Consider the following 15,129-nt stretch of genomic DNA (forward strand, 5'->3'; position numbering starts at 1 on the left):
CATCTGATGTTTTGAATTATGATTACTAGGACAAGAAGGTATGATAGTGTAAGCAAAGAATCTCTAAAATGTAAGTATATCATTAAATAGTATCCTGTAAAAAGTAATTTTGCAAAAAAATAATTTTATATAATAGTTTGATTGATTTATATAATAATATTCTGCTTATTAAGTTCTGACACTCTGCAATGTTCGTTTGTCCTACCGTCTTGTTTTAGAGCTTTGCTTTTATGGATGTTGTCATCCTTGTTTATCTTTCGTTGATGAATTTCCGAACATGAGTTTTTAATACGGATAGACGGATCCATCCAATAAAAATAATGATTTTATCTTATTTAATGGAATATTTGATATATTTGATAACTAAATTTGTTTTATAACTGTATTTGCCTTTTTAATGATTCTACTTGAAATTAATAATCTTCTTACAAGATTTGCTGAATTTTAATTTCCAAATGTGTACGCAGTTTCCGCGGTGTTTCCTCATTCTATCTCAATATTTACTACTAGCTAAAAAAGCTTAAAACTTTCAAAATTTTGACCGTATGAACGATTTAAACATTAAAAATTTTAATTTTTAAATTTTTGATTTAAAAAAAAGTTTGAAGCTTTTTTAGCAAGTAGTAAATATTGAGATAGGATGAGGAAGCACCGCGGAAACTGCATACACATTTGGAAATTAAAAATCAGCACATCTCTTACAAGTATTGTTAGACGTGTTCATCTACATACCTTTTTTTGACTTTATACTTCTCTTAACCTACCTTCCCGCAAAATTAAAGCTAAGAGAAGGGGAAATATTTTTTTTAGATTGTTTGTTTTTACTTTAGGTCAGGTTAGGTTAGGTTAGGTTAATGACATTGAAGCCAAATCGCGTTTGGGTTAGCCCCCCCCCCCATATGGATCCCCCTCCCTTATTTTAAATTTATTTTAAAAAAGGGTTAGGGTTTCAGTGCTCGATAGGAACTGTGAGGGAAAGCAACAGAAAATAAAAAAAATGTTTTTTTTCGACATGCCATTTCAATGGGATTTTGATTATTGTCTCTTTTTAAAAGCGAAGCTTTTCTATAATTAAGGTCGGTCCGTCCGTCCGTACGTCCGTAAGTCCGTATGTAATTGATAGCTCTTTTCGTTAATTTAGGCATGTTAGAATTATCCTATCGATTTCAAACTTTGCATGATGATTCCTATAGGAGTTAGGTAAGAGATAGAAAGCAAAGCAACTCTATAATCGTTACCAGAAAGTCCGTACGTCCATTTTAAACATGTTGATTTTAAACTTTTTTAACATCAAATTTTTATTTGATAAAATCATCCGATTGGTTTGATATTTGGAATACTGATTCCTAGGACAACAAAGTACATTGTCATAAGAGAATCATCTCTATAATCAAGTCCTAAAAGTGTAAGTATGTCCTTAAACAAATCCTGTATTTAATCAGTTTTTTATCTGATTTACTTACAATTTTGTTTCGTTCGACTTTTATACATTCATATTCTGATTATTCAGTCCTGACACTATACAAGTGTTAATGTTCGTTTGTCCTAACGTTTCAGAGCTTCGCTTTTATGGATGTTGTCATCCTTGTTTATAAAGAAACCTAGTTCCTTTAGTATCTTTGTAAAAAGATTTTATGCAAAAACCATTTTGTTTGATACACCTACATAGTATAGTATGTCTATATAGTACTAGAAGAAGAAATATTTGATACTTCAAAATTATTTCAAATTTTTAGATATTATTTCTGTTCTTCCTGTAAAATTTCTAAATGTTTTTAGTTAAATTTTTGTTTTAATTACATATTTCAATTTTAATTAATAGGTTGGAATATTTGTGTATCACAACGTACTATTGACAGCTTTCTGCAGCTAGTAAAGAATAATTCCATATTTGTTGGACCGAAAGGCCTAAAACAGGGACAAAGATAAGATTAGTTAATTTTAGTGCACTGCGAATATTGTATTATTTAAGTTATTTATCGCATCGTATTATAGACAGCTATCCGCGGATGTTAAAATGAAATTTTTAAAGATTATAACAAGTTTTGTTAGCCCCGAGAATTAATCGGATTCGAAGACATACTAGAAAATATCTTGAGGTATGCTAAAAATTCTATTACTTTTATAAAAAGTAATATCTTATTTGTTAAATGTATACTTAAAATTTAATGAAATATTTGCATTTATTTATGAAGTAATAAAATGCATTGCAACTATCAAGGAAAGAAATATCTATATATGTATATTAGTAAAAATACGGGTTTGGCACCCGCGCCTAAGCCATAAGCAGCAGGGAAATCAACCTTTTACAATTGTATAAACCTATTTATGATTTGGCCATCCATGACAATCCACGCCCTAGTTAAATCAAAAAGAAAAAAAAATATTTTTCCATAATTTGTTGCTACATTTCTACTTTTCTTCGTAACTGATTCTTTAAAATACATTTACCTCTCCTTCCAATAGAGGGACTGATAGACCAAATTAAATGATATAGTAGCTCTGCCACTAAAATATTCATAAAAAAATTACCATTATCCGAAGTGACCCATAGTGTCCCAAAAATGTGCATTATGTAACATAACCATATATATAACAACATGTTAATGTGTGTGCATGTTTAGTCAGGGAGGAAGGGAACATTGGGCCGTTTATTACACTTGTCCCCAAAGTTTTATAATAGTTCCCCTTATTATTAGTTGGGAACTTTAATTTCATTTTAATTGGTGGGTTCATCAAGGTGAGTAAAATAACGTTTCAACATCTAATTGTAATCTACAAACGGGGTAATTTTTTTGTATCATCATTAGGGATATTCATTAATTTATCGCCCGTTGGCTTATCCCTTTAGAACCCTGATGTTTAGTAATGTGAAAATGTTTCTGGGTGTAAAATGTGCCTTGAACAGTTGGGAGCGAGAATAATTTCTTTAGGGGAATTTTTCAGAGGGTTTCTTGCTTCCATCTGTAAAGTTTGCATGGTGGAATTTGTAATTCTGTTTCTATGTAGTAATACTTGGTTTCTTGCTCCCAACTGTAAAGTTTGCACGGTTGAATTTAAAATTTTGTTTCTGTGTAGAGACATTTGGTTTCTTGCTCCCAAATATAATGTTTGCACGGTGAAATTTGTAATTTTGTTATTTTGTAGTGACAATTGGTTTCGTGCTTCCAACTGTAAAGTTTGCTCGGTGGAATTTGTAATTGTGTTTCTATGTAGTAATACTTGGTTTCTTGCTCCCAACTGTAAAGTTTACACGGTGGAATTTGTAATTTTGTTTCTATGTAGTAATACTTGGTGTCTTGCTCCCAACTGTAAAGTTTGCACGGTGGAATTTGTAATTTTGTTTCTCTGTAGTAATATTTGGTGTCTTACTCCCAACTAAAAGGTTTGCACGGTGGAATTTGTAATTTTATTTCTATATAGAGACACTTGGTTTCTTGCTCCCAACTGTAAAGTTTGCACGGTGGAATTTGTAATTGTGTTTGTGTAAAACTAATCAAGTTAGAGATGTGAGTTTATATTCAGAATAAAATTACAAACTTAACACAGAAAAAAACGAGGCCGAGTAGGTTTTACATAACATAACAAGGTCATTCAAGCAGGGAGGGAGGGCACTTTGGGTTGGTTGATTAAACTTGTACCCTAAGTTTTATAATAACGTTTTCTTATTCGTTGGCTTAGCAACTTTGGGGAATTTTTATTGAATTTTGATTGGTTAGTTTATTAAGTTGAGTGTACAAATGTTACAACCACTACCTGTAATCTGCGAATGGGGTAATTTTGTTTAACATCATTGGGTATTTATGTACATCAATTTAGCAGCCATTGTCTCCTCTTTGGATCCCGGACTACCTTAGTTAAAGAGTAGCTACGCTTTATATAAAGAATAATATCTTTAGCAATTATTGTATTCTATATATTGTTCAATTTATGACAATGAAGATAATGAAGATATTTATCGCATCGTATTATAGACAGCTTTTCGTGGATATTACAAGATTAAAGCTAGTTTTGTTAGCTCCGAGGGGCCGGAGGCCTAAGCTAACAAATCTGGTTTTAACTTTATGATTTTTGTTTTAATGTTCGTAGAAAGTTGTCTGTAATATGATGCTGTACATGATTTTTCAGTATGCTGAGGACCGGTTCTAATCCAGCGGATATTGATCAGTTTCGAGGCCATACTGGATTATAGATAACAGTGATATGACACTTGAAATAAATCTAGGTTAAAAAAAAAATCTGCCAGTTTAAGTTTTGAATTATAATTTATTAAGAGAAATGTAAAATTTTTATAGGCTGAATAGTTTTCTTCAGTTGTTTATCTTTCTCAATAATTCAGATTTTTAAAGCATAAACATTATTAAAATTAAAAGTTGATTGAAAATAAAGATATGAATATTATATATTAAATATGAATTTGATGTAAGAGGCTCCTCCAGAGGCCCCGAAGATGACACTAATATGCTCTCCTTCGTGGCATTGTAGGTGATGCCAGGTAGGAGGACCATGCTGCAGGTCAGGGTCAGCCTGCGCTCCAGGGAGGTCTTCACTGCTGGCGGCGGGACTGTCAGGGTCAGGTGGGAACTACAGGTCCACAGCGAGTTGGGCTGCACTACTTTACATTCGGTTGATATCATCTCATTCAACTAAAAATAAAATTTCATGGAATTTTAAAATCCTATTACATAAAGTAGTAATATTTTTTGTCTGTAGCTAAAGATTTCAATTGCTACTTAATCGGTTGGTCTTCATTATATGGAAGCTTAACATCTGTCCTGGGGTGATTTTAGATTGAAGTCGTGGGATGGTTTCAAGTTATTTTTTGTCTTTCTTTCCCCTCCAATAAAGAGTTCCTAGATGCCAAGGGCGGATCCTCTAGTAAATCATAAACGCCCATAATGATTTATAAGATTAAGAACCTTAAATCGGTAAATCTACTAAAATTGATAAACTTGAATATCGATTCTTAGTAAGGTCTTAGTAAGCATGGACGTACAAGCTTTTTATTTTGAGGGGGGTAAAATAAGTGACTTCAAATATTTAAGGGGGGTAAAATGAAGGGTTTCAAAGTTTGAGGGGGTTGAAATGAAGGGTTTAAAGTTTTAGGGGGGTAAACACCCCTTTACCCCCAACGTCTATAGTCTTAGGTATCTCTTTTGGTTCGATTCATATAGGGTTTATCTGAAGTAGTTCTAATAAAGCTTATTTACGCTTTCCGTGGATGTTATAATTAAACATTATAATTTTGATTTTAATATTCATGGAAAATTTTCTGTTATAAGATGATATGCATATTTTTCAGTATGGACGAGAACCGGTTCTAATCTAGCGGATATTAATTGGTTTCAAATCCATACAGGAAAATGTTTGAAAGTATACCTTGATATTATTGATGAACCATTGAACTTTTGGTTTAGGATAAACTGGCGGAGTCACACACAAACTTCTCAGCTGAGATCCTAAAATATGGACATATTATTACTTGGATATTACACCAGATTATAATGTATCCATTAAAGTGAAACTCGCAGCGGGCTAAAATAACAACAGATCTATAATATAGATGAACATACAGACAACTACCTTCATTCATTTTTCAAAGACCTCTTTCGTCTGCTTCTAAATTATTTTCTGCTACTTGGGTGTGTAATATAAGCGATACCATTGGTTGATTTTTAATGACCTAATAGAAAGGTTGCACAAGAGGGTTGCGATGGGGAGATACAGTTATTTAACCCTTTCTCTCTCTAGTGATTTACTCTAATAAAATAACGATCCCCCCAAATCCACCCCATCCCCTCCCCTCCTACTGGATAAACGAACTGACCATTTTATTTTGAATCATTGAATAACCATAGGTGATGAGGTATGAAGGGATGTTGTTACTAGACACTTGTTCTTGGATCATAGGAAAACAAGGACAATTGATTTAAATGAAAGAATCAAAAAAAGGTTCAAAAAAAGAAAGTAAACCCAATTAATGAAGAACATTTAATGGAAAAAAAATGTATTTAGCCCTTTTATATAAAAATTTAAAAAAATTATTATAACAAAGTGTATTGTATCTGTTAACATATAGTATTGATCACACTGAATTTTGTTTTCTATTGATCTATTAATTACTTGAATGTTGCACCATGGACTAAATGGGATTTTGTTATTTAGCCCGGTGCGTGTTTCACTTTATTAGAGAACATGAAACTCTAGTGTAAGATCCAAGTAATAATATATACATTCTAGTTTCACATTCGAGGATACGGAAAGGGAAAAATAGATTTCATTCCAAACAAGAAATAAATACCTAACCTTTGCGTAAATTGTAATAACCTAGTTACTGATATAGTTATTTATTACATTGTACTATAGTTAGCTCATCGAAAAAGATTAACTCCAGTTTTGTTTTCCCCGAGCTTGATCTTTAAATCGTTTTTATGGTGCGCTGAATCGGGGCGATTCAGAGGTGAACCGTAGGTGCGCTGATGGTGAGCCACAGCGCACCAATAAAACATTGATTTTTAAAAGATTTTCGGCGCGGTGTTGTTAAATCGCTTGCAACACTCAATAAAATATCGATCCGCGCCAGTACAACTTTATTACTAAAGCCGTGTCAGTAAGGTATTTTGTATAAAATGCCGTGTCAGTATGGTATTTTATATAAAACATTAACATATGATTTATTTTAAAAATAACTATAAAAATGTTTTCACGATAGTTTTGCAATAAAATATTAAAGTAATTAAAAAAAAAATATTTATTTATTAAATAAATCAATCTGATTTGGCGCGGCAATGCCACTCGGTGAGTGGCATTGCCGCGCCAGTACCGCGCCACTGGCCGCGCCAAATCGCCCATGCAAATTCGATTTAAAGATTGGTATTAAAAATTTGATGGTGCGCTGAATGAATCACCCTGGTTTAGATCACCTATAAACGATTTAAAGATCAAGCTCCGATGTGCCATAGGGCCATATCAACAAAATTGGTACTAATTTTATGATACTTATTTTATAATTTATTTTGTCTGTAAAAAAATTATAAGATTGTCTGTAATAGGATACGGCGATATATAATTTTTCAGTATGGCTAATAACTGGTTCTAATCAAGCAGATATAAAATAGTTGATTGGCAATACTGTTAAATTATTTACCTTGATGATATTCCTTTTCTAAGTTTGATACAAGAAGATGCTTGGTTGGAAAGGCTAAAAATAAAAAAAATGATCGCAATGTCCTTTCGAGTTTCGGTCCAAACATAAAAAAAAGACATTATATATAATTTTTACGTTTTTTTTTTTCGAGAAGCAGGCAGGGTTAGACCTCCCGTAGGAGTTTGGAACGGGGGAAAAAAGTACTACCACCTGTTTTAAATTTATCTTTAAAATACGGGGGGGGGGGGGAGAATCCGACATGCAATTTGTGGGAAATAAATAGGCGCAACTCATTTATATTCTAATATATTTTTTCTATTTTTATACTTCGCTTTTTATGAATATTGTAGTCCCTGTTCATTTCAAAAAGAATACAATAAATAATTTTAATTACCTAAAGTTTTAATGACTAATCCTCTCTCCATAGTGTTGAATGGTGGACTACTTTCAGTAACCTGGGAAAATAAGCAATAATTAATTAATCAGATTACTTATCCGATAACCTATCCCTGTTTCCAAAAGTATTGTTACAGATTAATAATGGATGTAGAATATATTTGTGGATATTTTGACATGGGAAAATTTTAAGTCATTTCAGGTTGTTAATTGCCCTTTCATGTGTTGGTCAGTTTGTTTATTCAGGAGAAGGGGAGGGGGCAAAGGGGGTGAAAGGGGGGAATCGTTATTTTATCCAGCTACGAGTTTGAAATTATTAGAAAACATGAAAATTTGTTGTAACATCCAAGTAATAATAGATCCATTGTTTTACCTGACAAACATATCTTCCTTGACCGTGTCTTGTTATCCGCGTTAATACTAGTCTATGAGACCCAGCTCGTAATAAGCCTAATAATTAATAAAATTATACAGGAAGGAAGAGGACATTGGGCTGTTTTATGATAACTTATCGTTGGTTTAACAACTTTGGGAACTTTTATTTGATTTTGATTAGTTGGTTCATTTTGTAGAGTGTTAAAACGTTTCAACCACTAACATTAATCTACAGAAGGGGTAATTTTATGTATCATTATTGGGGATATACATCAAATTATTGGCCATTGTCTTATCACTTTAGATCCCTAAAAATAAAATTTTTATTAATAATCCAAACCTGATCTATGAAGGTCAACCTTTAAGCCCGGCTGTGGAAAGGTCAAAACTCTAAATTATAAATTATTTAAGGTTAAGATAAAAAATATTATTTCCAGTATGGCCTCGAAACCGATTAATATCCTCTGGATTGGAACCAGTTATCGGCCATACTGAGAAATCATATATAGCATTGTATTAAAGACATTTCTCCACGTATATTAAAAATCAGAAAAAAATCCCAGTTTAACCCGGGCCTTCGGAACCTCGAGGCTGTCCAAGAACCTGGAGTAAAATCCACCTCATAACGAACTCTTTGATTGCACTACCTCTGTCAGGAATTTCTGACTTCGCATGGCAATGAGTTGCGCCAGTTTATGACCAAGCCATTCCCCCTACTATAACTATTAATGTTGCGGAGTGCATAGCAAAAGTTGGAACCATTTTTAACGTCTTTAGTTATGAAGCGTTGTCGAGCCGAGATTCGAATCAAATCAACTCCCTGACGACGAGCGGATGCGCTACATGTTGAGCCACGGTCGCGGGTAGAATTGGAAAGAACAAAAACATGGCTGAGAAAAATTCCTCCAAATAGCAAAAACCTTGTCCCAAATGATGATAAAAATTACCTGTCTGTGGTGAGACTCGGCACAATTCTATATATTTCACTAGAGTTGAGATACCACTTGATGCTGTCAATAAATTGTCCGGGGGTGGGTTGATAGTCACACACCAGCTCCGCTCCTTCGCCCTCCACTACATACTCTAGAATAGTTCATTATAAGATCGTATTATAAACAGCTTTCTGCGGATTATAAAAGGAAAAATTATAACATTAAAACCAGTTTTGTTAACCTTTAGGGGCCGGTAAAATTTTTATTATTTTTATTTTAATATCCGTGGAAAATTGTCTGTAATACAATGCTATGCATGGTTTCCAGTAAGGCTAAAAACAAGTTCTAATACAGCTGATGTTATACAGTTTCGAAGCCATACTGGAATATATTTTATTTGTGTCTCTAGTTTCGATAATGCCAATATGATTTGGTAGAGAACAGTCCGCTCAGATAGCCCTTGAGGACAGGATACAACATCACATCTTACTCTATAGAGTATCTCTGAATCAAACCTTGATGAATAATGTGCTTATATTGTCTAACGTCCTTCAGACAACTAACCCTTTGATTCTTTGGCCTTTGTCTGGAAGTCCTTACTCTGCATGGTAATAAGTTGCTCTGTTTTGGACCAAGGTATTTCCCTTACTCTAACTATTTATGCAGCGTACCTGACATAGCAGCAGTAGGAACTACTTTTAAAGTCTTTAGTGTCGGGCTGAAATTCCCGACAACGAGTGGACTTGCGTGTTACGCCACACTAGCTCGGCTTTAATCGTAATGCGTCGCTATGTATTCTTTTCTATTACCTAAATTTTACTTGGTTACATTAAAAAAGAAAATAAACAAATGCTCTTAAAGATACCTAACCCACCAGCTGTAAACTCATACCTGGAGCTGTCACTTGGATGAGGTAAAGAGTGGACAGTTCTGGTACCAGGCAACACATCCAAACTACTGACAACCAACAAAACATTTTTGTTCTTAAAAATCAATTTACATTTTACTATGATTGCTATTAACCCTTAACGGTCGGGGGGGGGGGGGGGGGCGTTGAACGCCCCCCCATCCGGTTTTTTCTATCTCATTTTCTGTGTGTAAAAGATGAAGAGCTTAAACTGCTTGACTTTTTAAGTATGGGTATGACACATAACTGAGAGTTGGAATTTTTTGATTATCTCCATCCTGGCGGGCACAGGATGCCAGCAAACCTGGCAGGGTCATCCAGGTAAAGAGCAAAAATATTTTTTTGACTAAAACAATACCAAAATACTAAAAAATCCTCTAGTAGTACATCCTTATATGAAATACAGGTGTTCAAGTCACTTTCAGGTTCCAGGTATGATCCTGCAGGTCCTGATCCTCCAGGTCTCCAGAAATCTTTAAAAGGCTCCTGTGGCCGCAATTTTTGACTTAGAGACTTCAAATTTTAAACTTAAGCTTTTCTTACATGTCTACATAACGTATAAAAATTTCATGAAGATCCGCCGCCGTTTTCCCGCCAACCGCCGACTGCGGCGGCTGGCAGCTGCCAAGTACAGCTGCGGCCGCTGAAATTTATATTTTGATATTTCTAATGTAAAATTTACATAAAGATAAACATTTTCTGGAAAAAAATTTTCCTTCTAGCTTCAAAAATAAGAAAATTACAGCCGTTTGAAATTTTTAAGTAAAAAAGGACCTAAAAACAAAGGTTGTTAAATAAAAGGGTGAAGGAAGCGAAAATTGACTTAGACTTATAAAAGGTCGGAAATTCATTATCAAACAGGGGACTTGCACAAAAAAATTTAGCCCTCTAGCTCTAATAGGAACTGAGATAATAAGGGGGGGGCGTTGAACGCCCCCCCCCCCCCGACTGATTAAGGTGCGGCAAGGGGCCCGACTGTAAAGGGTTAAGGTTCTGTTGATTTATACTTGAAACTTTTTAAATCAAGGAATTACTCTTGGAATTTCGGAGCTACACTGAAAAGTATTTTTCAGTATGGCTTTCGAAACTGATTAATATAACCTGGATTAGAACCGGTTCTCAGCCATAATCATGTATATCATCGTATTACAGAAAATTTAGCACCAATATTTAAAACAAAACCAACATCAGTATTGTTAGCCTATGTACTAGGCTCCGCTGGGCTAGCAAAACTGGTTTTAATCTTATAATTTTTCATTTCAATATCCTCGGAAAGCTGTAATACGATGCGATAAATAACTATTAATAAATTTTTTTGAAGTAAAAAAAACACTTCAACAATTTCATAAATATTTTCAAATAAAATTATTTTCATAAATTGTATAAAATGTTACATATTTTATTATCAAATTACAACAAAATGTTAATTAAAATTTTTAGAGATATTGTTCAAGATTTTAATATAGATTTACTTTAATATTTGCAAATGGATTTATTATTACTTGGATCTTTCACCAGATTATTATGTAATCTAATAAAGTGTACTTTAAAGCTGGCTAAAATAATGATTAGCCCATTCCCTCCCTTTACCCCTTTTCCTCCCCTCCTACTGGATTAACGAATTGACCAATGAATGATAGGAATCTAAATTGACGACAATTTTTCTCCTGTAACATATCAAGTTATGATATAGAATAATGTAACTCTAAGAAGCTCTGTCGTGTATGTCATTAATGATCGCAGGAATGTTATGTGCCCCAAAAAGTTGTAGTTGAAAAAAAACTAGGAATCTAATGGCATAAGTCAATGGCCGATAATTTGATATACATCCCCAATGATGCTACACAAAATTACCCCTTCTGAAGATTACAAGTGGTGGTTGAAACGTTTGAATACTCAAAATCAATAAAAGTCTCCAAACTTGTAATCCAACAAATACGAATACTTTAGGGACAAGTTCAATTATCACTTAGTTGACAAATGCTGTCGCAAATTGTCAGATTATGATCACGCAACCTTCCATGAGATGCCCTCGGGTTGTAAGGGAGCTAAGTACTATGGAACAAATCTACTGTAAAGTACTAAATTCTGCTCTATGATCATATCTTTTTATTTTTGATTTCAGTTGAATCTAAATCGATTTTTTATTCAAACGAACCTATACGTTTCTTTTTAAAAACGAATTAGTTCTATAAGTAGGGTTGTTCCGTACGTCCATTCGCAACGGTTAGCTCTTTTAGTTTATTAGGACAGATTATAATAGTCCTATCGATTTTGTTTAGACTTACAAATTAATGCTCTACTTATTTAGTTCAGACACTCAACAAAAGTTATTGTTCGTTTGTCCTTTCTTCAGATGTTGTCATATTTGTTTCAATAACAACAATGGCAATTATGTTTATAAGTAGCGCAGTAAATTTTTGGCAGGTATTGTCATTAAATCATAAAGATTACATTAATATTTTCTTTTATTAACAGCAGAACGAACAGATAATATCCTAGTTATAGAGTAGCCATGCCACTAGAAATTCAAATCTTTCACATTTATGAAGAAATCCAATAATAGATTTCTTATTTTCTCTTTTTCAACTTTTTATTTTTTTTAAAAACTAGGCGAGCTTAAAAGCTTTTTCTTTGAAAAATTGTAAAGTGAAATATAAAAGTTTAAATGTGAATCTACACTTTTGTTAGCTATGAAGGTATGGGCGTGGGTGATAGTGCGAGGAGGGGGGGGGGTGTTGACACTTAAACTTAAATATCCTTTTGGAGTGTTACCCCACCCCCCCCCCCCCTACCCACTCACAATATTATTTTTCCTTTTCTGGCCCCTGTAATGATTTGTTGACGTTGACGTTCACCTTCATACGGTCTACACCTCCAAACACCCACCTAAACGGATTTTTTTTAGACGGGCTTGAAAACTATGCGCAATTTTATGGATAACCACAGCCTAGTAGCTCAGACAACCGCACATTAGCCGCAAAAATTTTGAGAAAGCTTACATTCGCATATACACAACGTTGCGGCTGAATCCCAAAATTTTAACCGAATCCGCAGCTCAGTCACCCTTTTTCTAAAATCCAAAGTCATCCCAATCCCACCAAACTGCCTATAAAAATGCGATTGCTACGCTCTAAAGAAAATCACGGTCATTAGTCAATTATTCCAAAAATATTACTTGAAAAAAACTTCTGCTAAAGATGAAAACACAATTTTTCACTCTACAAACTTTTGATGTGAAGCAGGAAAGATAATACAACCCTTCAGTTTTTCAGACAATCTTTTCAATATCCGGTTCAATCATTCACTACCAGTTTTAACTTTAAACACTCATTCTATACAAACACTTTTTCAACCAACAAACAGTTTATTCAGGCGTTGCTTTTCTATATTTAGTGTAGGTAGATCCTTCAGTCAATGTGTGCGCTGATATCTAATATTTTGTAAGTTAGAGTCGTCGTATTAATTTTAAACATTAAATAATTGTTCTCGTTACAAAGTTGCATATGAATAACACCATATAGCCCAATCTTCCAAGGAATAAAAAAAAATATCAAAATACAATGTAATAAATTGTCTTAAAAATGCAAAATTTACCATGTTTATAATGAATGTTTCAAAATTGTTTAATGAAAACTGTCTTTTACGCAGATACGGACGGACGGACCGACCTTAAATGTTGAAAAAAAACCTACTTGCATGTTGCACCAGTTTTTCAATTACTGGATGAACAAACTGACCAACAACCAATAAATGAGGTCAACATAGCAACCTAAATTGAAGACAATCTTTCCCCTGACTTAATATCCACGTATATTCTATATCCATTAAACTATAACAATTACATACTTGTTTCCTAGAGAACTATCACATATCACCTATTCTAAGAATCAATAATCAAATTTTTGCCACCACAAAAGAGTTTTTATTTTTACTTATACCATGATCGATATATTTATAATCTCACAAATTTTAAGAAGTATCATATAAAAATTAGGTTTACATCCAGTGTTAACATCTTAAAAATTTTAATTGGGAAGGCCTGTCACCCCTTTTTTGCCTGGCCTGGTGAACATAGACGTCCAAGGGGGGGGGGGGGGTAAAGGGATGATTACCCCCCCCCCAAATGAATAAATGATTTTGGATTTTCAATTTACCCCCCTCCCCCAAATAAAAAAAATGCCTCTATGAAAAAAAGATTATCCCCCCCAAATAAAAAAGCTTGGAGGCCCCTGCTGGTGAACAAGCCACTACAAGCCACTGTTCACATCTTTACGAATATAATTGAAATAGAAAATAGGTAGACTTCTGTTTAGATAGTTATTCCAATTTAATAATGATTAACAAGAGTGAACAAATTTCACCAATGCAATGCCTGTAGCTCTAACCGATGTTTTTTATCTGAGGGGTACAGTACCCATTAAAAACATAGATTTTCTTTTCAAAATTTTTAATTTTAATAATAACATGACGGGCGCAATGACGAACAAATAAAACTTGATGATATTAAATGATATTAGAATATTTCTTATCAAACGTTGGAATGGGCCCCCGCAGGGATCTTCTAGGTCAGACAATGACTTTATCCGAACTAAAGAGTAAATTCTCTCTTTTTTCTTACATGAGAAACACACACACATACACACACACACACACACAGTTAGAGAGATTATGAGATAGAGAGAGTAATATAGAGCATATTCCTCTATTCTCTTGGTTTTAGAATTGATACTTGCAAATTTAACTTCTCTTTATATTGAAAATTATCCACGTATTTTGAGTACTTTTCTGTCCAAAGCAGCGAAGCCAATTAATTCAGACCATCTTGAATATGGACAAACGAACATCTTTTATTGTTAAGTGACAGTGATTTTTTATAAAATATGCTATGTATTTAAACGTGCCTAATCTTCCTGGGACTCTCTCTGCAAGATTTTTTTTATGAATTTTTAAATTGTCTATGTACTTTTTTCGCATTCACACAAATCGTAGCCTCTCTAAAATCAGTTAATAACTCCATGTTAATAAAAAAAAATGAAAAATTTTGATTTCTAAATTTTCAAATTACTAGCTGCTGAAGGCATTTAGGGGCAAATAAGGGAAGAGGGGTAATGTCGACCAAATAGTTTTAAAATGAAAAAAGAAACAAAAAATTTTGGGTGTTATTTTTTTTTAGGTTCGATATATCTTAGGAAGATGGTGGTACCCTCCATCAAAGTAGTCTTAAACCTTCCCATGACCTATGAAAAACTACATTGTGAAGTAGATCTATATCTGTTAAGCAGTTAACAATATCCTTCAGTACACACAGACAGACAGACAGACTGACATTTAGACATCCTGTTACTTTTACATAAAAGATATAAAAAGAT

The 15,129-nt window shown here is 33.6% G+C and overlaps 1 protein-coding gene across 1 annotated transcript; it reads right to left on the minus strand.

The window, feature by feature from the left end:
- Positions 1–3,968: 3,968 nt before the first annotated feature.
- LOC145318251 (uncharacterized) lies at positions 3,969–9,829 on the minus strand. Its single transcript, XM_080159575.1, has 8 exons — positions 9,742–9,829; positions 8,866–9,001; positions 8,259–8,308; positions 7,917–7,993; positions 7,542–7,602; positions 7,148–7,201; positions 5,380–5,459; positions 3,969–4,646 (listed from the first exon to the last, which is right to left on the minus strand). The coding sequence occupies exons 1-8, from the start codon at positions 9,824–9,826 to the stop codon at positions 4,344–4,346; spliced, it is 846 nt and encodes a 281-aa protein (XP_080015701.1). The 5' UTR covers positions 9,827–9,829; the 3' UTR covers positions 3,969–4,343.
- Positions 9,830–15,129: the final 5,300 nt, after the last annotated feature.

Source organism: Acartia tonsa, chromosome 4, assembly GCF_053477335.1.
Source record: "Acartia tonsa isolate MP-2025a chromosome 4, ASM5347733v1, whole genome shotgun sequence".
Classification (NCBI taxonomy): domain Eukaryota; kingdom Metazoa; phylum Arthropoda; class Copepoda; order Calanoida; family Acartiidae; genus Acartia; species Acartia tonsa.

What these genes read in the sequence shown, in the direction of transcription:
- LOC145318251 (XM_080159575.1), bottom strand. Translation starts at nt 9,826, where the DNA reads ATGTTTTGTTGGTTGTCAGTAGTTTGGATGTGTTGCCTGGTACCAGAA. An exon ending in CATCCAAGTGACAGCTCCAG is followed by an intron (nt 9,002 to 9,741) that starts GTATGAGTTTAC and finishes GAACTATTCTAG; the next exon opens with AGTATGTAGTGGAGGGCGAA. An exon ending in AGAAAAGGAATATCATCAAG is followed by an intron (nt 5,460 to 7,147) that starts GTAAATAATTTA and finishes TCCATATTTTAG; the next exon opens with GATCTCAGCTGAGAAGTTTG.